Here is a 27,957-nt window from a genome sequence, read left to right as displayed (position 1 = left end):
TCACTGCTGAAAAGGAGGAAATAATATTTAGCAATTACTCTATGGCCACAATGATCAGTTGAGTTTCTGGTTTTGTTTGTTCTATTTATTTACAACAAAGTCTACAATTGGTATCTAAAACGTTGACAGAAAATAACGTACGCATTGTTCGCTAGACGATCATGTTTCTAGTTCATCCAACACTCCCATTTCCTACTCGCCCGACGTATAATTCGCAGTAGTTACAAAATGTAACGCACCGTTTGTCTCATTTCAATATTGCTCTTCTGTTTACATCACTTTTCACTGAACGGATGAGTTCGTTTTCACACTCTGGCTGTTTTCTGTATCTCTTTTTCCCTTTGTTCCAATAAATGGTTGTAAATATCAAGGACACTTTATTTCGACCTCTTTTCATCTGCATCACAAGTCGATGACATTCAAAGACTAGCACTGATTTCGCTGGAAGTTATTATACTGAGGATGTCTCTCCAAATCTATTGGAAAATGATAGCTTTCTCTATTAGCTACTTTGTTACATTAATGGTATTAGTTTCTTAGTAAGAGCATCATGTTTACCACTTTGGCAAAACTAACCTCAGACGCAGCAGCAGGAGCAGCAGGAGCAGCAGGAGCAGCAACAGCAACGTAAAGCAGCAGCAGCAAACGGTGATTCAGCAACTTTCAGCATCGGGTACAGCACTTCCGGTGTGTTTCCCGAAACTTTTCAACGCTCCTAGGACAAAGTACATGTTACACGCGCGAGATGCCAATGACGTAGCTTTACAACGCCCGATCGGTAATTAATAATGCACACGCGACACAGGCGACTACGGCGATGTCGTGTGCTGGAAGTCGCATGGTAGTATAATGATGAAGCATAGCTAATTAAATTTTGAAACTTTGCCGTCCTTTGTCTCGTTCAGTGTTCCGTCACTTTTCTCTTCAATTGTTACGGAAGACTTCATGTGGCGTTTCTCCTGCCTTCTGGGCAATGGCGGTATTCGGCATTAAATAAAAATAAGTAGAATTAAGTGAGCTTTCAGCAGTAATTACAACTACCAAGAGCAGGATGTGCTCGAGACCAGTCATCTGTTTGATGTGCAAAACTTAGCAAGGACCGATAATGACTTTTATAGGCTCGTGTAATACGGTACACTCTCTCTCGTTTGTAAAGTCGCTAATTAGCTGAGGCACCGTGAGAATCAAAATACTATTATGCAGACAAACTCGTCCATACCGAAATCGTAGAGCTTTGCTCGTGTGTTGAGTGCCAAACAGCCGGTAGCGTGCATCAAACCATGCATTTTATGAATTTGCACGCGAACTCGTATGTACCCAGCACAGGCTCCAAGAGCCAGCATTATCAAATCGGCAATCGCCTGACTTGTGGAAGCTTTAGACTGAAAGCTTTGCGGAACACTATCGGAACACCGCTTGTATGCAATTTTAGTTCCCCTTTTCTTGGGGAAAAAAGTCTTTGAAGGCATGGGAAAGTGTACGGAAAAAAGGGTGAAATAGGCTGTAATTAGTTTCGATTTAGGTCAAGGACATTCGGGCACGCTTGGCCGGGAGGCTAAGAACTCCGCCAAGTATAATGGGTCACATACTGACCTTCAACCTCAAACACGCACTAAAGCCTCTCAAGGACATGGAACGAACGAACGTGATTGCCACCACTCGCAGGTCAAGGAACGATCATTAATGCTAACGACCCTTAAAACACAAAATCCGACAGAATACTTCACATTATCGTCTACTTTCTCAGCAGTTACCAGCAGTGGTACAGCTCGGCAGACCTCTTCAAGTGGCCATGAACGAAAACAGAAGAAAAACACACACACACACACACATGAGTGGAACGGGGAAAGTTGAATGAAAACGATTTCGTTTCTTGTTTGCTTTCTTTACTCTCTCGCTTAGTTTTGCTTGTGGAAGGTACTCGAAACAGACAGCACAGCGTTACGTGGCCCACCCATGGGCATGGGAAGAGCCTACAGACAGAGTGTCATATATTTACAGCCAAAAACAACATACACACACGCGCGCGCGCGCGCGCACACATACGGGTAAGCCCTCCAAATTTCCAATGCTCCAGTCCGGGTTCAAAACTCGGTGCCGGAATCTCATTGGCTCCTAGCCCAACCGCCGTACGGTTTAAATATTGTACCAGGTCGTCCAGCGAACGGACCTTTCCGGCCCACCGAGAGCGCTAGGCGGGTGTTGCGCCTCGCGGGCTGTTGGTACCACCGGATCGTCGCTCGTCTACTGTGGGAAGGGCACGGGACTGCGACTGTGGCTCAACAGCCGGTGACCGTTGCCGTTCCGCGACTGGGGAAGGATGAGGTTGCTGGTGCTGCTGTTGCTGCTGACTTCGTTGTGGGTGAGCGTTATCTTGGGCATCAGTATCTGATGGTTGCTCGTGGGACTGGCGCTGGTGCTGCTGTTGCTGCTGCTGCTGCGGTTGTGCTGCTGATGTTGCTGCTGCTGCTGCTGCTGCTCGTCCAGGGTCGGGGTCGCCTGTGGATGAACAACGAGTATCACCGTCAGTGGTGCCGTCCGGATTTAGGGTGAACGTAACATAGTAACGCTTATTGCTATCGAGCTTCTCCGATGGCAGTGTAATGACCTGCTTGCTGTTCCCGTGCGTCAGCTCGAGTGCGACCTTCCCTCCGGTGCAGCTGCGGTCCGTCGGGTGCGTTAGGATTTTCGGCAAGAAAAAGCTGCCCACCCCGGACGTGCTCGATTTGTACGGCCCGAAGCCGAGCTTCGGTATCGTGTGATGGTTCATCATCGGTACTGGGCACACGATGGCAAATACCGTTGCAAAATACGGGATGGTAGGGTGGTGGGATGGGAAGATGCATCAATTAGATTGCGTTCGGTTGCAGTACGAAGCGGCCAATGGTGTATACTTACTGTACGCAGCGCAGGGAATGCCTGTGTAGGCGTGGGTCGCATGAAGACAGCGGTGTGTTTTGGTCGTGCAGTTCAGGGCACGCTCGTAGCGGCTCACGTCCGGGCTTAGCCTTCGTTCCGCCTGTAAGGTGGAGTGGGCAAATGAAAAGCATATTAGAGGCCGAATCAACGAAAACAAATTCAAGATTTTCCCTCCCCAAAAAGCGATAGCTAACTTATATCTAAACCCATCACCATGCCCGTGCGTTGATTTTTTGTAACCAGTTTGTTTCGGGCTTCGGTGCGGAGGGTTCGTGATTGCTATTTGAAATATTAAACTGCTCATCACCTAAGTGAAAACGGTTCGCAAAGACGTTCGCAGCGTGACGTGGCTCTTAACAGGACTACTGTTTCTCAGGGCACGGCTAACGAACTCAACAGTGCCTTCTGCTGGCCGAACGAATTTATGTCACTGACGTGCTTTTTGCTCCCTTACCCAAGGCGAGCCGTTTTGCGACGGGTAGCACCACAAACTGGCTGCCCTATCGGTTCTATTTATTCTTTCGCCCTCTCCAACCACGACACCAAAGTACACAGTTTCACTGGCAAGATCATTATAACACTTTTCTGCTGCTGCCACTTTTCCCGCAGCACCAAACTAAACCTTTACGATCATGACGGCCATCGAGCAGTCCAGCACAAGCGTCGTGTCAATCGACGATGCTCCAGCGCCAACGGCACGGCGAGACTGCAACGAGTGACATCAAAAAACCCCCTGCTTGTGATCCCTGTCTCAGGGTAACGGGGTTTGGACGCGCAAACAAAACGGCACAAACGAGTAACCGGCAACCTTCTGCGCGCTCCCGCATCGGACGCCATTCGGTCGGATTATTCGCGCGGTCGAATCTCAGTCGACGTTACGATGTAATTATGGCGACAGAAATGAAGGACTTATGAATAAATCTCATCAAACGTCGACGAGGCCGCGACCAGCCCAATGCGGACGAGCGTGAAAAGGCTGTAACTAATGAAGTTTTCCCCCCGGCAGGCTTTGCAGCAATGTACTGAAACCAAAAGCGAATGGAAGCGGATGGTAACGGGCTTGCTGGTGATAGGATTTCTCCCCGAGCAAAGGCTATGTTTATAAACTGGCCGTTCGTTCGATTCTAGCGGTGCGCGGTAATTTATCCAGCGCAAAAACAAAACCTTATCCCCCTCTTCACTCGACAACAGCTTAAACGAATCATCTTAAGAGCTTGTTCATCCCTTTTGCAAGCAAATCGGCCAAGCTTGGAGCTACTACTTACCTCATCGTACACCTCCGAGATGTTCTGGAAATTGTACGTCTCGCGCTTCTGCAGACTCTTGAGCGTGTCGTACAGAAAGAGCTCAAAGTTCCGGAACGAGTACTCCGTGTACGGGTAGCGCTTGAGCGTGCTGCCCGTCTCGTACCCGAGCTCGATCGTGGACTTGTGGTAATCGTCGACGGCCCGCTTCACCAGCACCGATTCGTTCACTTTCGTCGACCGTATTTGCAAACTTTTCAGTTCTAACAAGTGTTGGAAAATTTTTCTTTCCATATAATATCTGGGAATAAGAGCGGGCAGTGATTGGGCGATTGATAGGTTTTGGCTTTTTTGAGAGTTGTTGATGTTTGTTTTGGTTTTTTTTAAGACAAAGGGGAGTTTGATTGTTTTTTTTTTGTTGTTGGCTAGACTTGTTTTGTTAAGTTGAACACTGTTTCATTGTTTCGATTTGCCGCAGCAGCTGCGCTTTGATGGGAAGGGTTTGTTTCGTTTGTTTGCTGTATAGTTTGCGGATGATTAGTATGGCTTTCAGGATGTCGCGCTGCGGTAGCAACAGCAACCGAACGGCACTGATAGCGCTCGGAAAGGAACGTAAGCAAGAGGTTGCGTGGATGTTCGCGATCGCGTTAAAGCTTCTTGAAGCGCACGAGCGAGTGAAACGACACAGATGTGAGCAAATTAGTGATAATAAACGAAACGTAAAACGCACAACGGTTTAACGGAAATGGCACAGGACGAAAAGAAACATATATTGATGGTGACACCAAAAAAAAGGTTTAGGACATCAGAAAATACAGAGCTTCACATACACAATGAATAGGTGAGTTGAGTTTGGAAAACAGGAACTGGGTAAGGAATGGAAGTAACCGTAAGGATGGAGTTTGGACCTTGGTGTAATAATCGTTTTGCTCAAATCCATGCTTTTCACTACTTGTTCTCTGCCTACTTACGAATTTTAAATATCGCTCTCAGTAAGCCCAACATCCCGCGCTCGCCCATTTACTAGGAGGTTGTTGTCTAACATGGAACTATGTTATTCACTATTATTACTACCAAACTCTCGGTGAAAAGATACACTCTACAGTCGGTGGGTTTTGCTCACACAATATTTTCTACTACACAGTCCTACCCGTATTACAATTCTAGCCTCCTAACACTGTGGGCACTAAGGATACACGCACACCATAAAACACACACAAACACACATGGGCACACACAAAGCGTGGCGTGCTTACTCTACCAAACATCCTACACCTCAAAAGGACACTAAGTGTCTCCTGAAAGCTGATCCTACAGTTACATCCCTACACACTCCTCACCACAGAGTACATATTGGTATAAGAAACGGTGTACAAATTGAATCTTGCATCATATTAATCAACATTCACCCTACGAATCTAATGTCTACAGAAACTCTCGTTACTGACTACCTGAAACCCCCTACATTGCTCATTAAACTGACCCTTTCTTGAGGAGATACTACAGAAAACGCAGAAGAAGTAGCTGGGTTTGGTGGTTGGTAATTGCTTTAAAAACAAAACCTTCCTCACAACCTGTCTGTAACTGTCGAACGCAACGATTATCGATTGTGAGCCTGCCTAGTAGACGGGCCGGCCTGTTTCTGATTGGCCCCATCCGTTTCATCCCATCTTCTTCAAAGTTGCCGGATGCGTTACAAACTCTGCAACTCAGGACTGAATGATTCCGGTCAGTTCACACTCACTTACTCTTTCACACACACACACACACGCCCGCACGGCTTCTTGGTTGTAGAAATGTTCATATCGGTGCACTCTCACTAAAGCTTGAGTAAGTTTACGGAATTATTTTTATTGCAGACATGGCCGGGATGGCCTTTCAGTACTTGAGTTTGCAGTTCAGTGTGCTTCGGGGTTTAGTGTAGTTTCAATCTGGTGCGCACTATTTGTATTTGTATTAGTTTTTTTTTGTTCTTTGCACTGTATGTGTTTGTATTACACCCTCTTGAACAATGCTCTTCTTGAGTGTGTTTCTTTACTTTTATCTGAAACAATAATACGGGGGAGGGGTTCGGCTTCAGAGTTAGGTCTCTTATTAGGCGGCAAAAACACTAGTTACGGGAGGCCAGGAGCAGGAGCTAGTTGGCAGGAACGGTGGTGGGAATGGTGGGTAGAAGGGAATGAATGCTGGCCACAGTGACCACACGTGCTCGCACTCTCAAACACTTTCACACCAACATACAACACTTGCACACGGACGGACGGAAAGGATGCTTGGGACTTGGGGGGGAGGAACATTTTCAGTGAAAGATGAACTATGTGAAGGTGGCCGACCTCTAACGGAGGGAGCTGACACTACGGGCACGGGCACGTTACACGTAGCGTCTGGTGTCGATGTGTACTACGAGACTAGAGTGTGTTTCAGTGTGTGTGTGTGTGTGTGTGTGTGTGTTCGTGGTTGAAGAAGAGTGGGATCGTTGCGCCAACCCCAACTGTTGTAGCCTACCTTCGAATGTTACGATGAATCGACTGCTGGACGGTCGTCATGTTGACGGCGTTCTTGTCGCCCGGTTTGCGGCCCTCCGGCCGTGAACTGGCCGCCCGCTCCTCCACCATCGAGAAGGCGGCCCGGCGCGGCAGGGTGGCCGTGTGGGTCGGGCGCTCGAACACGGTCGGCTTGCTGCGTACCGCCTGCGGGCTCGGCTCGAACCCCGAGTCCTGATCCTTGCTGCTTTGCTGCTCCTGCTGCTCGTCCTCCTTCAGGCGCGGTTTCTTCTTGATTTTCTTCTTCTTCTTCTCGTCATCTTCAGCCGTACCGTCCAGGCTGACGAAAAACCCGCGCGTCTGATCGACCTTTGCCTGGTCTAGCGGTGGCGGCACTGGCTCAGCCGGTACCGGAGCTGTCACCTCCTCAACGCTCTCCATCTTCGACTCCATCGAACGGCGCAGCTTGGGTCGCTCTTTCGCGGGCTCTTGCGGTTTCGCTTTTTCCACCACCGGAGGCACCACTTCCGACACCTTCGGTGGCTCCTCGACCACCGGTGTTGGGGCAGGTTTTTGCTCCTCCTTCTCGGGGACTTCCTGCACGACCGATGTCGGTTCCGTCTCTTCGCTCGATTTCGACGGTGAACTTTCGCTCGTTTCCTCCGGTGTGCTTTTCTGTACCTCTTCCAGCTTCGTCGGCGCTGGAGGTTCTTCCGGCTCTACCAGTGGCGGCAGTGATTCCTCCGCTATTAAAGGCTCATCTTCGGCCGGGCCGCCTCCACCGCCTCGGTCCACTTCCAGGCCTTGGGGCGCTTGCGACTCGACCGTCGGTTCTGTCCGCTCCTCCACCAGCTCGGGCAGTGGTTCTAGCTGCTGTGGCAGTGGTGCTGGCTGTGGTTCCGGCTTCGGTTCTGGGACGGAGATTGCTTCAGGCTTGGGTTCGGGTGCCGGCTCAGGTGTCGGCTCTTTCGCTAACGGAGGAGGTGATGGAGGAGGGGCCGGCGGGGCGGCCGGCGGTTCCTCTAAAGGGAGTGCCGGCGGTTTCTGCTGCACTTTGGACGCTTCCTTATCGGACGACTCCGACTTGGAGTGGCTCTTGGAGCTGTCACTCTTGGCGGATTTGAGCTTGGAGCGATCTTTGCGTACCGCCTGCTGCTGCTGCTGTTGCGCCATCTCTACCGCGTGTTCATCGCGCACCTCTTCGCGGATCGTTTCCGCCATCGGTTTGCTAGTTACGCGCGGTAGTGCCCCTTTCGCGCTACGCTCTTCCGTCTCGCTGAGTCCCTCCACGTCCGACCGGGTGCGCTGCTCGATCGTGTACGTGGCGTCCGTGGCCGCACCGTCGTCCTCCGTCGACTTGGACATCGATTCGGGCGCGGGGTGCACCTGTGCCTGCGTCACCACCTCGGTGACCGGTGCCGGCACTTTCGCCTGCTCCTCCTCGCTGGGCGAGTCGGACTTTTTGGCCGTCTTGGCCAGCTTCGACTTCTTGCCCGTGCCCTTAACCTTCTTCTTCTTCGTCGTGCTCGAGTCGGACGACTTGCCCTCGCTCTTCGCGTCCGACTCTTTGCGGATGTTAAACTCGGCCCGCGGTGGCGTTCGGGGTGACGTGGGTTCGTCTAAAAAATCGCTCAAACCACCGGAAGCATCAAACCCACCAGCGCCACCGTACTGCAGCTGCACGGGCAGCCCGAGATGCGTTTCGCGCCGCTCGGAGGAAAACTTTAGCCCCGGTCCCGCCCGACCACCTCCGTTCGCGGGGGAATCATTCTCCGAGGAGCCGCTGTGCACCTGCTTCAGGATGATCTTGCCGCACCGCTCGCCCGGCTTGCGCGGCCCCGGTTCCTTCTTCTCCGCGTACTTAAACTCGTACTCCTTCAGCGCGTCCGGTGGCAGTGGTGCGTCGCGCGTCTCCTCCCGCTCGCGGTCCTTGTGTCGGTCGCGCGAGTGGGACCGCTTGGAGGAGCACTTCTTGTAGCACTTGTGCTTTCGGCGCACGTGCCGGCAGCAGCCGTCCGAGGACGAACCGCTCGTGCTGGCGGACGATGAGCTGCTGCTGCGGCGATGCTTGCCCGTGCGCTGATCGCTGCGATGCAGCTCCGCATTGCTGCGCGACCGGCTGATGTCGTTCGAGCCGTCCCGGTAGAGGTACACCGTATCGCTGCAGCTGCTCGTGCGGCGACCCCGGTGGCTGCCTTTTCGCTTGTGCCGGCTCTTCCGGTGCGGCCGATCCTCCTGCGACTCGCTGTCCGAGTTGGAGTTGAGATAGACGATGTACCGCTTGGACGTTTTCAGATCGATCAGCTCTTCCTTCTCCGTCAGCTTCAGCGGCTCCACCCGATCAATGTCGGGCAGGATCTTTTGCTGGCGCCCGGACAGCCGCAGCTTGTTCGCTGGCAGGCCGCCCTGCATCTGCAGGTACTTGGCGGTCGACCGGTACCCTTTGGCCAGCGCGTAATCGAGCGGCGTTAGTGGCGCCCCCTTCGACGACGGCCGGTACAGCAGATTGACGTCGGCGCCCAGCTCCAGCAGCAGCTTGCACATGTCCACGTTGTCGTGCCCGGCGGCAATGTGCAGCAGCGTCCGCCCGTCGTTGCTCGTTGTGTTGATGTGCTTCGGCTTCATCTGGATCAGCCACTGGACGAGCTGGCGGCGGCCGGAACAGGCCGCATCGTGCACCGGCAGATCGCCCTTCGCGTTCCGCAGCCACAGGTTGCCCTTCTTCGCGTGCAGTATCTTGACCGTCTCCATCTGGCCCTTTGCACACCCGCAGTGGGCCGGCGTGCGGCCCTTCCGGTCCTGCCGGTTCGGATCGGCATCCAGCTTCAGCAGCAGCGACGTCGCATCGGCATGCCCGAGCGTAACCGCGTAGTGCAGCGCCGTGCAGCCGTTCGAGTCGATCTGGTCGGTGTGCGCGCCGCACAGGTTGATCAGCGTATCGATGCACTCGGTGTGGCCCCGCGATGCAGCACAGTGCAGTGCGGTCAGTCCGTCCCTGCAAGACGAAGACGAATGAAAGTAGCAATAATCAAACATACCTGGATGTAACTGATCACCAAACGAAAAAAAAAAATTGGTGGCAAAATCCGCCCTCCACACCCTGGCACACATACTTATCGGCACTTTCGACGTGAGCCCCAGCTTTTATCAAAGCCAGCACAGCCTTGGCCGAGCCGGCGGATGCAGCCCACAGCAGCGGTTGTCGGCCATCCTTATCCTCTACTTCCACCGAAGTATCAGGATGGTTCAGGAGCGTGTTCAGTATCTCGAGCGCCAGCTTGGCCGAGGCGCGTGCCGTCTTGCCCTCGTAGTTGGCACCGCACATCTGGGCGGCATAGTGCAGCGGGCTGCCCCCGTTAATGTCCGGCGTGGACACATCCGCGCCGGCTGCCAGGACGGCGCGCAGTGCCTCCACCTCGCCGCACACTGTGAAAGCGAAACGAAACAGACAGGGTTTAGTGCGCGGTAGCCCTCCCACTGGCGGGTGTAAATGATGCCTTCCCTCCCGACGGAATGGTTGCGCTTTCTCACAAAACAACAACGCACCGCGCGCGCGAATATCGATTTAATATGGTTTGCCGTTACTCGGCAATATTCGGCAGTGAGCGCACCATTATTGCTGAAAAATATAAATTACTTCTGCTTTTGACGGGCACGACCATAGCACGACCCTACCATTTGATGAACAACTGTTTGCCAAATAATCTACATCTCACATACAGCGCCACGATCGTTTCCAAGGAAATGAGTAATTCGATAACAATCAGATGAACTTCGTAGTGAGTAAAAGTTACTCGAAATCTCAATTTCCACGCACACACATTCGAATGACTCCCGTTGGCAGGTTCCAAATGTGGTATTAATTTTCACTACACCAATCCTCAAAACTGAGCCCACTTACCGGTTGCCCAGTGCACCACCGAGTGTCCCTCGTTGTCGAGTGCGTTCACATTCGCCCCGTTTGCTAGCAGCAGATTGACCAGCTGCAGGTTTCCCTGTATTACCGCCAGATGCAGCGGCGTAAATCCGTCCTCGTCCGCGGACTCGATCAACTCGGGCGCTACCATGGCGACGCTCGCGGCCGCAGCAATATCCTGCGCACTGCTGCAGTAGTGTAAGGCACTTTTGTTGCTCCGATCACGTCGATGTACGGCGCTGGGCTGAAATTGGAACCAAAACCAAATGCTCTAATTAGTAAGTTCATACTACAAGTTTGATTAAACTTTAGTTTTTCGAATGGAAATGAATATATCTTCACTTTTACACACATTCAGTGGAACAAGCAGGAGTCCAGCAGTTTACAGAGCAGTTCGGACATCTTTTTTCGCGGAATCCTTCGGAATATAGCCAACTTTTTAACCTGTTCCGCGAAACACCTTGCTGTTTGGACCACTCACTAGCAGCTGTATGGCCACCGATTACGATGCCGGAAGATGTGCTATCCGAATGCGGCACTGTGCAGCCGCTGTGTTTACTTCCTGGGAGCGCAGTGACATTGGTGACGCTCGACTCGACGAGTCACCCAAATAATCCAATCGCAACGAAAACAGCCGCCCACAACCGGTGCCTTTCAAGTGAACGTTATGTTAAGCTAAGACTCGGGACAAAATAACACATCGTGTTGGGACTGTATTCGTGTGCGGCGGTCCCTGTTGTGCTGCCAGGCAACGGTTGCCAAGGGTGAACGAGTCGAGCAGTAGCAGCACCGTCGGAAAGTTTGTTTGGTTCTGCAACCCGACACAAAACCCGACGCCAAGCGTCAACAAAACAACACTAACAGTCAGATCCGCGTTAGATACCGTCGGCGAAGGATGTTGGTGGCTGGTGTTTTCTTCAAAATATCAGTTATTTGGTCGAATTAAAAATAATCTAGTTTTTTAGAACATTAATGAACAGGGTATGTTTATTCTTATCTCATCCACTAATCCTATCCTATCCAGCGTCTTGATATTTGACAACGGGATCTCATTGAACCAGTAGGACAAGTTCATCCTTACCGCATCCGTGCAAGGTTGGTACAGGTAAGGTTCACCGCGCTGAGTACATGCCGTGGAGTTCTCTGCCGAAAACCCGCTGCACGATGCCATTCAACGTCCTCGACCCCATAACGGCACCCGGCTGTCCTCGCCGTCTATCAGTCTGGGCGGTTATGGCTGTCAATGGCACCGGCGACGAATTGAAATGTCCCTATGAATCAACAAACGAACGAAGCGCGGCTGTCGAGCAGCTGGCATTCTTCGCGAATGGTACGGTAAAAAGAGAAATAAAAAAAAAACACCAGATACCTCGAAGCGGATCGTGCGGTAGTGTGCCGTGAATTATTAACGACCCCGGTTTGACGACAAACCCCGTACGGGTGGGGGGGAAAAAAACGGGACTACACCAAGTGCCGTGCAGTTGACGGGCATTATTTCCCACTTGCTCCCGTCGATGATGCGCTTTGGTTGCATTTTCCATTCCGCTTTTCATTCCATTTCATTTCGTCCCTCGGGTCCCTGGAATGCTCGCCCAGCCGTACCTGCCCGATATATCTCCCTTTGCGCTCTCGACCCGATTGCATGCCACTAACACTAGCACCAGGGTTCATTCAGCCAGAATGGATGGATTTGAAGGTACACAGCTACCCGGTGGTGTCGGCGGTCTGGCTCTTTAGCCATTCGAATGCCAATGCCAATCGAGTTTAACTCACCGCCATTGCCACCGCCGAAAAACAGGGCTGATTGGTGTTTTTGACGGCATACGCTTGCATATTCATCATGGAAACGCTTTGAAATTGCATTCCTACGCCAGTTGTGGTGAAAGGTAGTGAATGGTAGAAAATCGGTTCATCGAAATGCATCGCTAGAGAGTGCGAGATTGCGATCTGTTCGGTGCAGGTGATGCGATACATCTGCTCGGTACGGTTGGGGTTGCTTCGTGTTTATGAAAAATATATGATCAATAATTTCCCGGAATCAAGTGAAATGGTGCGAGAGTACAGCCGGTTGGTTGAATAGTTAAGCATCTAACGAGGGATTCATATATGGCTGAGCGTCGATTCAGCTCATGGAATTGATTCCATAAAAGTACTTCTCAAGCCAATAAAAAACGACTCAACATAGTAGCTAATAGCCAAATTAGTTGAGTAGACATTTTCTCTATTCAAATAAACCATTTTTACTCACGTATAACTTATAAGTTGATTTAAATATGCTCAACTGTTGATTGATAATCAACTCCGACAACGATCCAAGACTATTTACAACGTTTTCCGCCACTCTACCAAACCAAAAGCGCTACTAAATGAGACAGCTCGCCTCGAGAAGGTTTCGCCTAATTGGAGCGACCCAGAGCGCCAATCTCATCCGCCCAGTCTGAAGCGGAAGCTACACAGTCTGGGCAGCAGCACAATTCAGCGGAGGATTGCCTTGTCAACTGGGTCATTCATCCTTGTTTACCTTCAACAAGAGACCGATTATACCGGACAGCCTATAATTCAATACGCCTTCTTCGAGCCTTCGAGGCCTTCCTAGTCTGGGTCGGGCAGCAATTCTGCCGTGCTGAACCGAGCGAAGTTATCGAACAAAGGTTACACGCACCAGACAATAAGAACCGGTGACGGCAGAAAGAAAAGCGACCACGCACGACACTAGCCGGTGGCCATAAATAAATCTTAACCCCCTTGCTGACTTCCTATGCTTGCCGAAAAGTGAGCGAAAGCCTATGCCAAATGCTTTGCAAATAATGTCTCGCGGGATAAATGAGCTTTTTCGCTTTTTCCTCGGTTAATGCCGTGCTCTGGTTTGCTCCTGTGCACCAATACACGCTGACAAATCCACTGCGTGCGTCATGGAGAACGTCTCGCTTTAGGACCGGCGTGCAAAATCCTGAAAGAATGATGCGATCCGTTCGCATACATCCATCAAAATGTAAAGGATATTATTGACTGGAGCGTAATTTCTTTTAATCGAACCGGACATCCTTAATCCGGTATCATCAATTAGGACGGGCAACAGCAGCAGATATGGTCTAATCTTACCACGAATCGACGCACGGCCAAAAAACATAACAACCCTGCCTAGAGATTCTCTCGTAAGGCTATGTTCTAAATCAAATTCCATGGAATAAAGCGATCGGATTATGGCTCAGAGTGGGTGGGTAGACGATAACAAGGAAAAAAAAGAACACGAAGCGCTAGGACAAACCAACATCCAAGTAAAGGAGATTTTTACTTGGTCGTTCCGTTTTTCTTCAACGGTTGAGTGGGAAAGAAAATTGAAAAATTCTTCACTTTCTAGTCTGTTCCACCACTCCTGGAGAGGTTTGAAGTACTCTGTAGCTCCTACCGGAAGCTTCGAAATAGATAAAATCCCATCAATGTCGCCGGAAACTAACATAGTACAACGAGTCGCTTCTGCCCCCGGCGCAGGATGCTACAACGCTCACTTCTGGATGGACGAACGTTTATACCTTGCAGGCCTGCGTGTGCACGGAAGTCAAACAAACGCTCTAGATTCGATCATACGGCGACGTGTTTGGATGTGGATTTTTATATCCAAACTCCTGTCTATAACACGAGTGTGCCCGAATTTTTGGGCAACCAACTTTGTAGCACAACAGCCACTCCCGGATTCATTCGTAACATCCGTTCAGTAAGCAGCGCCAATGACCAACTTGACCAAACAATGGTTCGGCCGATGAATGCCGTTAGTGCTTCGGATGAAATGGCGGTTGAAGACATATGCGATAGCCACCTCAAGACCCGTGTGCACGTAGTGAACCAGCATATTGCCCGACTGGGATTTTGTCGGTGCCCAGTGTCCCCCAAATAATTCTCCGTGGACAAATCTGAACGACAGAACGGTGTATTTGCTTCTGAGTGATGCAAGGAACATCACGTATCCTTTTTTTTCTGAAAACTCCACATTACTCTTCGTGCTCTTTCTATCGCACTGTTTTTCGCTTTGCCTTTCTCTCTATCTCTCGCGGATACGAATACGCCCAACACTTATAAAACGGAAAATGACCCCAAAACAAGGCTTGTTTTGTCAAACTCCTAAACCAATTGATGTAATGGGTTTCCGGACGGCCTTCGCAACCAACTTTGACTATGCTGGTGCGCCCGGGGTACTACTGTGAAACCCAGCACTGCCGGTCCCAGGACGGTTTTTAGTGCCTTTCCTGGACAAACAACGGAACAGAAAGACACACCTACATTTGCTGCAACAAAGCAGCCACCGTCTATTAGCTCTTGGTTTGATACCGTCCACACCGGAGTCGTCCATTCCATGTGGGTTCCGAGCGAAGCAGGCGAGGGACTCTGTTTGTTTTCTCCCCGTTTGCGTGGCGCTTTATCGACAGCAGGCATCCCTTGCTGTCACCGATACTGGAACTACACGGGACCTTGTACGACTGCCCTTAGGAGAATGGATGAGTGCGTGAAAGGAGTAAATGGTGAGTGCTAACTTGTGTAATTTACGATACATTACTATTGTATACGACGTTGCGTTCGGTTCGGCTACGGTTTGATTGACTACGATGACCACGAGACATTATGAAGTCATGTGCTACGAACAATAAAAACTCTCTTGTTTCAATTTATTCTTAATTTTCTCTTTTTATAATTTATTACTTTTGGACTTTTTGTTGAAAAGTTTGTTCTGGTTAAATAAAATTACAAAATTAATTTTAAAAGAACATCTTTTAATGTTTTCAAAACATTTGCTCAACAATCCATAATTCACTTCCGTCACTCAAATCGCTTTGCAGCTCAACTCCCCCTTATAGTGATCATCGTTTCATGCCTTTCCTTCCAGCAAGATTGATTCAATTGCATCACTCAGAACATTTCCCTGCTATACAACTTTGCCAAAGTAACTCTAACAACTGCACCGATTTGTTTGCTCGTTTTGCTAAGCGTTCTTTCGAGAAAAGGTTGAAAGGGAAGGTTTCCGTGGTACCCAACGCCACTAAAATATGACCCATGCACCGCAATCCACCTATACGAGGTGGCTTTGCGCACACGTGAGGAGAGGTCCCCCCCCCCTTCTGACAATCCTCATGCAAGATGCAAACGCGCAAAGCTCGTGAAGCATAAAAGCGGAAGATTATCGATAAAATGCTCTCCTGCTAGTGGTGCGCTACCGATGTTACGTGCCTTGCAGGCCGGGGCGTTCATGCGAAGAATGTATCGTTTTGTAGCGTTCCATTTTCATCGATACCCGGGAGCTAGAGATGCCACTTTGATCCTCACAACACACACACACACACACACACACAAACGCCGGAGCGGCAGTTACCAAAGATGCAAAGATGCAACGATAGCGATTGCTTCAACGTAACGGCATGAAAGGGGTAGGTAAGGCAATGCGTAGTGTGGGCATCGATCGAACACGATTACGTTTCGCATACCAGAAGTCATCGAGTTGTGCACTACGGTGGAACGATAAGAAGCCTTTATCTCTCCCTGTCTCCTTCTCTCTATTTTCCTCTTTCAGCCGAGAAATAGATACAAGCACCGGAAGCGAAACGATAAACGATGTTTGATGTAATCTTTCTATTTGTTGACATACGCACCAAAGGAATGGTAATGTAAGGTTGTTTTGACTTCTCTTTCAAAAGCGAGTCTGTGCTGCTGGCGGAAAGGCACCAATCCATATGTTTTGATATTAGGAATAAATGTAGTTTATAAACCCTTTATCTCTTCCACTTATCGTATTTTTCATGGCAGCAATCGATGGATCTCAATCACAAAGTTCTTACAGTTTGCATCCGATTTTTATAAGTTAGTAAATATTATGGCATATAACATAAGATATTTTTGTTAAAAGTTCATTGATTTCACATAAAGACCTCGATCAATCGACCAACAATATCAACTCTATTGAGAAAATAAAATGCTTGGTTCTTCTTCATCTGATACTTGGCGTAACGTTCTATGGGAACATGTCGGCCTGTACAGTGTACAGTTTTTCGTGACTTCAGTACCACGGAGGTATGAAGGGCGCTATGGAGGGACAGTCCATTCTAGATTTGAACTTACAATGGGATTGTTGTTAATTTTTGTGAGTTGACGGCTGTACTACTGAGCCAACCCAAGCTCGGTAACGACTTCCATATCTGTTCTGTTTTACACATTTCTACAACAACCTACAACATCGCAGTAATGTTTTCATATTTATTTTATACATTAAAGCTTTAAGAAAATTGTATCCGTTTACTAACTTTTCTATCTAAAAACAGCTTCTCAAATCAAACTGATAAAACCTCACAGTGACAGCTTACGTGTAGCTTTGTGAGTGAAAACGTCAGATAAAATTGAATCACAGAGTACCTCATATTCGCTCTTGAAATGGGACGTGAAGTCAGCAGAAACGACAATGTAATAATTTCTGATCTTATTTTTATTTTGCCGCTAACAATAAAACGGTGACAGTAAGTTCATATGTGTTTTTTCCTACAATTGAACGCGTCATCTTGCAAAATGACAATGTGTGTTTTATTCTGAATCCCGTTGGAACGTGTTCCAACGTGTTCTCACAACTGTCGCTGAGAGTGATTGACTTTAAAATCGTTTTATAGCGATATAATAAGTGCTTATTCTCGTGACAACTACAGTAGAGGATAGAGAAGCTTCCAAGAAAACATTATAAGAATAGAATTGCTTGTTAAAGGATGACACGCACCTCAAATTCAATGAATTTATCCATTTCGATAATGCAGTATCATTGTCCTGATCCTCCAACGAGTCCAATAAATTCAAAAAGTTGCTGTTTTCGTAACTCAATTATAGGACGAACCTATATTTTCTTGATGTGTCAACTTTAACAGAATTGCTTAAAACACGGAGAACGAAGAAACGAAATGGATTCCAATAATTGCAAAATAGACTTTGATGCTTCCCTGTGCTCGTTTTTCCTTCTGTTCCATCGAGTTCATCCCTCCTATTGGCATTCGGACTAACTATTTCCACAACAAAAGCGGAATTCGCAAGTGGATCACGGGCAAGAACGCTGATTAGGAAATCCAGATTGATGATACCGGGTTTTGCTGCATGCCCGCCGTGTCCGAGTGATTCAATCGCCACTTTACTTATTAAAGCTAACGCGTAGCTGTCCCGCAACCGTTCGAATCGGATAATCATTGCTGGATTGCCCGGGGAGGATGGTGGAAAAGTTTAAACGTCTGCACTATGCCCACAGCGGGACAATGCGAAACGCAACAGCGCTAACGAATGAAACGAAAGGGAAGCAGAACGGGGTGTGGGACGGGGAGCAAAACAGAATATCTCTCACCTTTTGTCGCAGCTCCTTCAATATATCACCGGTAAGACCCTGCTGGCAGGCGTACATTAGCGAGGTACATCCCTCGGCCAGCCGCTGGCTGTCGGCCGGTTTTGCCGTCCGTTTCGTTAGATCCTTCTCCTTCGGAAGCGCACGTGTATCGGTGGTCGGGGGCTTTTCACCGCCGGTTTTGGGCCGCTGGTACGAGACGCTCGTGATCGGCGGAAGCGCAAACGTTACGGCCGTCTTGGGCGACGGTTCGGGCGAGCCGGGCGACGGCGACGGCGGCTCGACCGTCACCACCAGCACGTCGTCCCGTGCCTGGTCCTTAAACTTGACCGTGTGCTTGGCGGTGGACTTTTTCTTCACCTTCACTGGCGAACCGGCCCGGCGGGTTCGGGGTTCACTTCGCGGCTCCATTTATCGCCCCTGCTACCGCAGGCGGGCAGGCACTTTTCATTTTCTGCCTCACCGTTGCTGCCTAACGCACGCTGGGAACGGGACACGCACTGCAGTACACCGGTTCGACGCACACCGGTGCCGTCCCTATCCATTTAGGATGCTCATGCGAAATGGGAATTGGGTGGGAAAGGAGATGGCAGCGTAGGAAGAAATAATTACCTAATTGCACTGTAAACGGCAACAATCTGACCCTTCTTTTGTGGGACGTTTGATGTGCATCCCTGGCAAAGGCACTATTACGACTGATGCTTTATCAGTCGTTTAGAGTTTCTGGTTCTGTACACGGTTATTAGTTCTACACTTTCTTGTCGGTCTTATTTTTAACTAAAATGCTTAACTAAAGAAGCTACTCGCCTGTTTCAGAATAACTTACAAAAAATTTCACAAGAATTTTATTCTTGCATGTAAACACTCTTAAACTTTCATCGCAATAGATGTAATTCCTTTTAAATACCGCAAAAAGGAAGTGCAAATTCTAAGCTTTCCACACGTTATACATAGCTAGAACGTATCACATCAATTTGAAACCTTGGATTGGGAAATGCAACTGCCCTGAAGGCGAAACAGTTTGTAAAAATATACAGTATCAGCACCAGTAAAAACTTGATATACTTGTTACAAAAAGAGTTTACATAAGGGTTATGATTTTAGAACAAAATAATGCCTTTAATTACGATGACGTAGCTACAGTAAAAGTACATCCAATAAATCGTCTTGTTGATATCCCCATATAAACAGTAGTAAGCTTTCTATTTCCATCAAAATTACAATTTATCTTCAATAGTATGCAACCAACTTTCAACACTTTAATGCACTACTGACCTTCTAGTTGTATCTGCGCGTAAGCTCCACTAGCTGCACAGATAATCCCACACCAGAGAACATCAATCAACTACGAAAATGTGTGAACAGCATCCTAAACCCACCGCCGGGCGAGCACTGCAAGCACCATTTCTTCGGCAAATTGTAATTAATACCGTCCGTTTTCCCATTCCGGCGGGTTTCGTGTGCTTTTACGACCGCGCTTACCACCACCGCCGACTTCCATGTCTCTTCCGCGCGGCCACACGAGCCAAGGCGAGACTTACGAGAGCACGTTCTATTGCTAGCCCGGCAGTAGCGTAAGAAACGCTTCGCAAGTTCTCGCAGTCGATTAACTACGAGTTTAATTTATCATCATTATCGATGGCGATCAGATATTATTTGGCGCTCTTTTCCCTCCACCTCCAACCCCCATTCAAACCAGCTCAAGGACCGCTAGTATGCACTGCCACCGGGTTTACAACTTGCCGTACTTCGCTTCACTGTGGACTGGGTCTGTAGCGCGAACGTCAGCGCCATTTGGATTTGTGCTGATGACAGCAGACACTCCCTCCCCACAATTACTCCTTTCCTTCGCCCCATTAGTGGTCTCGTTGTTTCGACCGTGGTTGAAATATGTTACACTTTTGGCGAGCAGCAAAGGGGGAAAGGGATGTTCTACATTCTGCCTTGAGGCCGTGATGTAACGCGCTCTAGCCCGCAGTTAGTCCACGGTGGACGAAATGGTTGTCGGCTGTCAGGTGGTGCACGTGTGCTACATAAATATTGATTCCGAAACCATCGTCAAGGCACTGATTAAGAAAAGGGAGTCAAGGCTATCCGTCCGGCGAGTGTTCCGTTCGATGCATCCGATTAGAGCGGGCCACCCAACAGGCCCAGGCGCTCGGCCCATCAAGATGCGGAGCGACAAAAGCTAAACCTGTGTACCGGCAATTAACCTATATTCAGGGTAGGTGTATTCAACAGCTCCGGTGCCCCGGTTGCCCGAGCACGCCGAGCACCGACGTAGCCTTGTTTGCTCTCCAAAAACATAGCCCCGCCCGGAGGTGTAGGCTTCATTATGCAAACCGTTCAAGGGTGCCCAAATAGCAGGTCGACCGCAGGCGCTGGTACCAGAAACCCTCGGACACCGGCGGACTTCCCGCAGGAAGTGATAAATCACTGGAGACTACACTAATGCTGCGCCGTTGCCGATCGGGAACTGTGCCACTACAGTGCACAGCAATTTTACAGCCCTCGTTTTGTTGTTTCCTCTCAAATATTCGTTTCGGACTTCGATCGAAGTAATGCGGGATAAGTGGGGCGTATTTCGGTAAGTCTACCATAGACAGCATTGAGCTAGTTGCATCGAGCAACCATTGTACCGCCAACATCCGTGCACTCTCTGCTCTGCTTGTTTGAAGATGGTCAAAGATCACAAAACGAACTTCACTCCAGCAACCCAACCAACGAGCCCACTCATATTTCCGTATCACGACCAGTAATCGACCAGATACATTAATTAATCGATGGATGGATTATGTTTGAGCCGGATGGTTATGCTGGCCTGTTCTTACTTTCCCAAACCCACAGTCTGCGTTATTCGATAGCTGGCAGCTCATGCTTCTCGTTCGGCTCAGCCGTAGTGGGGTTTCGGGAAGGATGGCTGGATTCGATTTCTGCTGTACTGGCTGAAGAGACTCAGGGAGAGCAAACTGCCGGAAGTCGATCGAGTTGAGTCCTCTGGATGGTCCATGTCCGTGCACGTTTCAGTGGCTTACAAGTGACACTGTACGCTGCACAGTACGTTCGCCGAGCTGGAGAGCAAATTATGAATCGATACAAACGATATCTTACGGTCGCAACGCAAATGCAACTGATCCAACAGCTATCGATCACAATTAGCAAACAATTAGATCGGATGTTTATTAGTATTGTCCGTCGTTGGTTGGTTTCACTACTTGTGGCTCTCTGCAAGGAAAGTAGCTTTGTGATAGGAGTGATAGTATTACGATTTGAAGGCATTGCTTTCAACTTGTTCAACCGACTCATTCCATCAAATTGTGTAACAGACAATGACACAAACTCTTTCAAATTACAAATACTTTATTCCCGTCCTACTCCTCCTCAGGGCACAGGAAGTGATTCTCATTTGATCCGTTTTACTACATCAATAGCTTTTAATAACTAGCTTCACATATTTGCTCGCTTCCTGCTACAAGCGGTGGACCCAATACCGGTCCCTTCGATTACACCGTGAGGAACATCAGTGAGTACACCAGTACGGAAGCATCCCTTACGAAAGGGCAGTAAAGCATCGATTGAAGAAAAAACTAAGTTATTAAATTCCAGCAAATGTATTAATCCATCGGTTCATTTTTCCCCCGAAGCATACCGAAAGCGTACATGAGGAACAGAGTCTTTACAACAACAAAAAAGGGCACTGAGCATGAGCATGAGCCACTACTATCCGGAACAGATTAAGCGAAATGCGATCCGCACCAAACTGCTCCGGCCACTCGACTCGCAGCCGGAGCCGCACAAGGACCAATCAAGTACGAAGCGCGTGGAATAAGCAAACTCCCGGGAAAAAAAACCCCGCCCGAGAGCTGGCGAAAGCTTGCATCATCTCCGTTCTAATTTTCTCGCTCCGAAGATGAAAGCTAAATGTTTCGACATCCTTGCGTAAAATGTTCTCCACATCCCCTCCCCTTGGCCGACCAAGCACGGCATGTTCATGAGTGAACGTTGAATGGTAGACATGCTGTAAATCTTTAATAAATTCCCATTATGTTTTTAGTTTTTTTTGTGCTCCCATTCTTGTGTCAAATACGCTGAAAGAGGATCGGGTTTTCGAGCGAGAAAATGAAGCTAGTGAAAGGTGCGCTAAGCTTTCGAGCGTGAGAAGAAAGGGAAAAAAGCTGCTGCCAAGTTTTTAAGCGTAAGAAAGTACCGATCCATTCCAACGCTACTACCTTTACCGTTCACTACATTCCACAGCAATGGCAGCGCCAGCAGAAGATGAAGCTACAAAAAAGCACCCACAAGCGAGAGTTTCTACTAAGTGAGCTACAAGAATGAAGCATCTGCTAGAGCGCTTGCATTATTTTGTGCAGGAAAATTCTCCATTAAACTTGCGTCTGCGTTCGTTTTTTCATTTTTTGCTTTTTCCTCAAGAGTATTTATTTACACAACTCATGGAATAACTCAGTGAGCAGCAGTTTCTTCTGTATCATTTCCGTCGGGAGCATCGCACCAGCTATCAACAATCAAGCTGCGGAATGTAAAACGTAGCGGCTTCCCACAGAGGTAATGCTTTAAATTTGAACCATGCACCAACAGCAGATTATCATGGCTTCTGGGTTGCAGAACGAGAGCTCTGCTCGCTTGCAACCGTCCTCGCCAGCCGCGGTGACATTCGGTGGCCCCGATAAAATACGATCCAAACGGTGCGCTCTATTTTCAAGCACCATGCGCGCTCCAGCGCTCCATTCGTCTGCAATAACCTTTTCGAGAATTCAAACACGTGTCACTGCCGTCAGATTAGCCTTTGATCTTTCTGGTGTGGGTATGGTTTTTCGATAGTGTCGTGCTTGTTCTGCAAAACCATGACGGGAACCTATTTCGAGACGTGTAGTGTTACTTTCGTTCGGTGGAAAAATAGCGTAAACACCCTTCAAACTGGCATTGCAATAAAGCCTGCGACCTGTGCAAATGACGTACAGGCACGCTGACTGTGGTTACGATGCCTATTCTATCAAAGCGCACATATCTCAAGCAACGTGTCATTTATATGAACTGGTTTTATTTTCATTTTGATAATGTCTCATCCTGTGGAAAATAATACCACCTATCACAATAATAGTCTTATTACGCTGCGTGTATTTCTTGCGAGACCTCGTTAACCTGATTTTCCTTTCACAATGTTATCTGCTCATCCGAAGCGAAGAAAGCTACACACAAACACACATACTGTATCGAAACGCAAGCTTCATTGCTGCACATTCTATTAATTATTCACCTTCATCACATCATAGCTTTTATGGCATTGGGAGACGGTAGTCAATCTTCTCCACCGCAGCAACCGCGCAGCACCATAAATCACGGAAAAACACACACACGCCGAGCATGGTTTCGGCCAGAATTGTCCATCAGCAAGATTTGTATCTCCGTCCGATGCAAACAACATTGACCAACTCCGACATGACAAATCCTATTTTGCGCTTTTTCCACTACCTCGTCCTCTCCCCCCGTCCCGTCCTTTTGTACATATGGTGCTATTTTCCATTCACCAATTCACCAACCGGCCAGGCGGCAGGAGAGCAAAATGAATAATTTATTTCACTCGAAGCTATACGCCCGGCGAGCTTGGCGATGGAAAACAAGATGATGAATATTTCCCTCCTTCCTCCCCTTTCCTCTCCTTCATTTGTCCATTCTCTCCTCCGCTTGCAACAATTTTCGCAGTCCTCAGTGTTTTGGTACTTTTTTCTGTGTGCTGTATGGGATTTTTTCTTTCCGCCTTGTTCCAAAAATCTATTTCTTATTTCACGAATCCACGTTATCTTGTACATCTGCTTTCTTGTCCGCACTGTTTTGCGCTGCTGATTTCGTGTATCCTCTCCCGTTTTTCGCTTTATCCAGCTGCGTATATATGTTGATTTAACAATGTGTGTGTGTATGTGTGTGTGTGTGTGTGTGTGTGTGTGTGTGTGTGTGTGTGTGTGTGTGTGTGTGTGTGTGTGTGTGTGTGTGTGTGTGTGAGTGTGTGTGCGTGTGGTTTTATGTCTTTTTCTCATCGTCGGTAGGGAACGCTCGCTCTGGAAAATCATCAAAGTCAGTCCTGGGGTATAAGGGAGCTTAAATTGATGTTGCAAATAACACACCAGCCGATGGAACACGCTCGGCCAAAAGTTTTGTCATTTTCATTGGAAAGTTTGGTCCATTTCGGGGAAAGCAGCGAAGGGGAAGGAGAAAGATGTGTTTTTGTTTAGATATTTTTCAACCACCGAAGCTTGCCCATGTACCCTCTTTCATGCACTGTTTGATTCTGCTTGTTGCTAGTGTTTGATCTCGCGAGAGTAAGCATATTTACAGTGCTGCTCATGACATAAAATGCCATCTTTTTACTAAGCTTTCGTATGAGTCTGATTATTGTACCACAACCGAAATCAAAATACATAAATCCTAGCACATTGTGCATCAAACCTCGTGTCAAACGAAAATATATTCAATAAATCTGGTTGCATACTTTATGGAAAAAAATGAAAATCTCCCAATCGATTCATAACTTCGAACAAAACTAATCCGCCACGCTTGCTGCATGCACTACCGGGCGTCTCCATCCACCGGAAAGTCGGTATCGTTTCGTATAAATCTTCGCTTTGATTAAACATGGGAACGAACGCTATCCCAGCCGATGGGTGTATAAGATTTACAACGCAAGCTTTCTTACTCGACCACAAATACTCGTGAGTGTGTGTGTGTGTATGTATGTAAAAGTTTTCCCCGATGTGCGCTTGTGGAAAGCAATTTGCGCTCGAGGCGGAAAATATCAATGCGATTTAGGAACATGCAAAGTGGGTCGAAGTCAACCAACTATTGAGACTCGGTACAGCAGGCTATCAGTGTGCCTTCTCCATTCCGATTAGCAGCACCATCCCTGCCCACCGGGGACGATTGTCTGCGTACCGACCTCGACGCACCGCTTGCCTGTTGGTTGCGGCAGTGCGTGGTGCGTTGATTATACTCTTGGGATGAATTATACACGCTTACAGCAGGTTGAATAATTATGAACGAGATATTTATAGTTACATTGTGCCCGTTTGTTCCTAACCTTACCGTGTGTGCTTATTAGCATGGAAATTTATCAAACAATAACTTATCCAAGGCAATTTGTAATAAGAGTAATTGTGAAAAAAAAGAGAAACGACCAGCTTCAATGGGTGAAATATTGCATTGCAAAATTTTTAAAATGTATTGCAACAACGCTCCAATTTATAACACACCAACGACGGCGACAAAACTTTGCCAAACCTTGCTAACTTTGAGCAATATTTCCTTGTCACCTTGCAAGCGCGCGCGCGCATTTAGTTTCGTTCGAAAACTACAAACTATCGCAATACCTTCCCAGCAGATCGTCACCGGCTCCGCAAGGTGCACCGTTTCTGTTATGCTTTGAAACATATTTCCCACCCAATACATAACGTGAAATATATCGCCCGTTACAGTGTGAACACTGCAAGTCCTTTTATAACGAGCCAAACAAAACAACAGCAAAAAACGAAGCAAAAGAAGCAAGAAACAACGCACACCCTTGCCGGTAGCGGTTATTCTGGCAACATCTTTCTCCGTATCCGGTGGCACGGTGCTTCAAAGCAAAACCATATTTCGGTGCCCCTGTTTGATTGTCTGTTTGGCAAGGGCATGGTTTATTTTGCTTTCCCGACAAACATACCCACGCACACACACACAGCTCGCACGGGAATTTCGAGCCTTTACCTTGACTGTGGCCCTTTGCCGAGCCAATAACTGGCAATCGGCTGACTGTCAATTCGATATATATTCCGGAATTTTGTGAATCACGACACACGGGGCCCGTACGCCCTACAACCTGCAAACGAATTCCACCTTGAGCTGTTTTACCAGCCAAGGTGTGCTTGTGGGAGGGGTGTGCAGTTCAGGACCACATCAGCAAACGTGGCTCCATGTGCCGTAAGCAGCGTTTTGTTTGAACTTCACCAGTGAGGGGGCCTTGCTGACTTTACGTTCGCTTTTTTTGTTGTGCCCTTTCGCATGAAAAGAACCAACAGCATACAAAAATACGGTAGGCTTGCAATGGCAAGAAAATAGCATCACAGCAACACGCTCACCAACACAGTCACAAATAAACCTGGCGAAAGAATTCCGCCAGCCGTTCGTACCCGCCTGAAAGTCCGAAACAAGCGCGATGATTGGGTTTGAATCAATTTTGCCAAGGAAATTGGCGAGCAACAACCGCACCCATGCTGCCTCGGCAGGTGACGGAATCGCGCGGAATACGGGTGTAAATAAAATACATCCACAGGCACGGGAAAAGCCCGGCCGTATCTCCGGGAACGGAAAACGGTAACAGTTTGTAAAGCAACAGCATGTGCCATATCGTTACATAAAACGCTCCGTAGTGGGGGGATAATGCCGATACAAACAAACAAAAAACAAAGAACGGAGCAGGGGGCAACAATACCTTCCATTCGCAAATTGCAAATTGAGAAAATTCTCCTGCACTTCATCATTCCACGGTAGGGGGGGGGGGGGGTGAGGGGAAAGTAAATCGCGGCCTAATATTAAATTGCGCGAAAGCGGCGCACAGCGCAAACTGCCCCAGATACATTTTCGGCGTTTCGTGCTGCCGATGGTGCTATACACGGGGCTGGTGCTTGTGCTTACCGAAGGTGATAAACGAAATCGGCGGTATCAGTGCTAGTGGTAGACCTCACCGACTCCGAAAAGTGTAACAGAAAGAGAAAAGAAGGGAGAAGCAGGAGAGAGTGAAAAAATAACTTGCCTGACTTGCTCACCTGTAGGGAGTATAGCGTTCACAAAACGAGCTCAAAGAAAAGGGAAAATAAAGCCTACAGTCACAAAGGATTCGACAAGGGATCCACAGGCACTAACTGGATAACACCATTTTTTTGTTTTGTTTCGTTTTATGGTTACAAACAAATATAAAGCAAAACTATGCCACCAGCCCGAAGGAATCGAGCGCTGGACAGCGCGTAATTGGGTCAACTACGGTTCCCGGCATGGCCGCGCTAAGGTTCGATCGGAAAGCTCCCCCTTTTGCTGGACGACAATCGATTAAGCGGTTTTGCTACGGGAATCACTAGCACAGGCGAACTACTCACTACGACTACACTGTACCTTTTTATCAAAGCGCTTCCAATGCTATTTACATTATTGGAACCTGTTTGGAACGCTTCACTTGTTTGCAAACGTTTCTGTTGCAATTTGATAAAAAAAAACACTACAACACTTGATTTCCCTAAATAACTTCACAAAAACTCTACAAAGATTCCATTTGTTTCTGAAAAATCAAATCCCTTCCCACTACGATGCAGCAAAAATCCCTCCAAACAACAGATTAAATTGCAGCAAAATTGACTTCATCAAACACATTGCCTGTATCACAATACACCGAGGTACACATACACACAGGATGTAGAAAAAAAAAAAGATCACTCACACACACATACACACAGCACAGCACGCGCGCGCGGCCACTATTGGAAGCACACTGTACGAGCGAGCGGGCATAAAACACGGCCACACCAGGCAGCACACCGCGAGGTCCGAAAGTGAAACCCACCCGTCGTCTAGTGGAGTAAACTTTTGACTGACACAATTCGCCGCCAAAGTTCAGACAGCGACCGATGCCGACCCAGCGCACCACCGATGCCGACCCAGCGAGGAGACCTCCGCGAGACCGGAAGAGCCGAAGTACCGACCGCGGCCACCCTGCGCCCCGCAACAACAACAACAAAAAAAGGCCGGAAGCTTCGGTTGTTGTAGTTTGTGCAACCGCCGCAGCGCGTTGGTGGTACAGGGTACCCAACCCTGTTTCTACTACAAGTGGCGCCGTCCCACTGAACTTAACCCGTGTGCAAACGGTGCCCTTATTCGCTCGCGGCCCTAGACTGTATCGTTTAATCAGCCCCGGCCTGTGCAGGGGTGGGTGGCACAAGCGAGACAGCTTGCTTGGCAGCGCGAGGAAAGCAACAAACGCCGACCGTAGTAGCTGGGAGAGAA

General features: G+C 48.4%; 1 protein-coding gene across 8 annotated transcripts; it reads right to left on the bottom strand.

The window, feature by feature from the left end:
* Positions 1 to 63: 63 nt before the first annotated feature.
* Positions 64 to 27,637, bottom strand: LOC120895710. 8 transcript variants are annotated; one of them, XM_040299273.1, is made up of 8 exons: positions 27,395 to 27,637; positions 26,730 to 27,214; positions 10,548 to 10,806; positions 9,760 to 10,072; positions 6,669 to 9,641; positions 4,185 to 4,464; positions 2,899 to 3,019; positions 64 to 2,778 (listed from the first exon to the last, which is right to left on the bottom strand). In XM_040299273.1, the coding sequence occupies exons 3-8, from the start codon at positions 10,711 to 10,713 to the stop codon at positions 2,192 to 2,194; spliced, it is 4,440 nt and encodes a 1,479-aa protein (XP_040155207.1). In that variant the 5' UTR covers positions 10,714 to 10,806; positions 26,730 to 27,214; positions 27,395 to 27,637; the 3' UTR covers positions 64 to 2,191. The 8 variants fall into 8 exon arrangements, with proteins under 8 accessions (XP_040155207.1, XP_040155204.1, XP_040155205.1 ...); XM_040299270.1 differs by lacking the exons at positions 26,730 to 27,214; positions 27,395 to 27,637 and adding an exon at positions 17,920 to 23,851 and having other exon boundaries at positions 64 to 2,499; positions 2,609 to 2,778; XM_040299271.1 differs by having other exon boundaries at positions 26,730 to 27,637.
* Between the last annotated feature and the right edge of the window lie 320 nt (positions 27,638 to 27,957).

Source organism: Anopheles arabiensis, chromosome 2 (genome assembly GCF_016920715.1).
Source record: "Anopheles arabiensis isolate DONGOLA chromosome 2, AaraD3, whole genome shotgun sequence".
NCBI classification, from domain to species: domain Eukaryota; kingdom Metazoa; phylum Arthropoda; class Insecta; order Diptera; family Culicidae; genus Anopheles; species Anopheles arabiensis.
This window is presented reverse-complemented; position numbering and strand designations above follow the sequence as displayed.

Bases quoted from the DNA above. Each gene is read 5' to 3' on its own strand.
- LOC120895710 (XM_040299269.1), bottom strand. From the start codon at position 18,327: ATGGAGCCGCGAAGTGAACCCCGAACCCGCCGGGCCGGTTCGCCAGTG. The intron at 10,807-17,919 runs GTGAGAGATATT...TTCCAATTTCAG, and splicing joins TGAAGGAGCTGCGACAAAAG to CCCAGCGCCGTACATCGACG. The intron at 2,779-2,898 runs GTAAGTATACAC...TCGTGTGCCCAG, and splicing joins CATTCCCTGCGCTGCGTACA to TACCGATGATGAACCATCAC.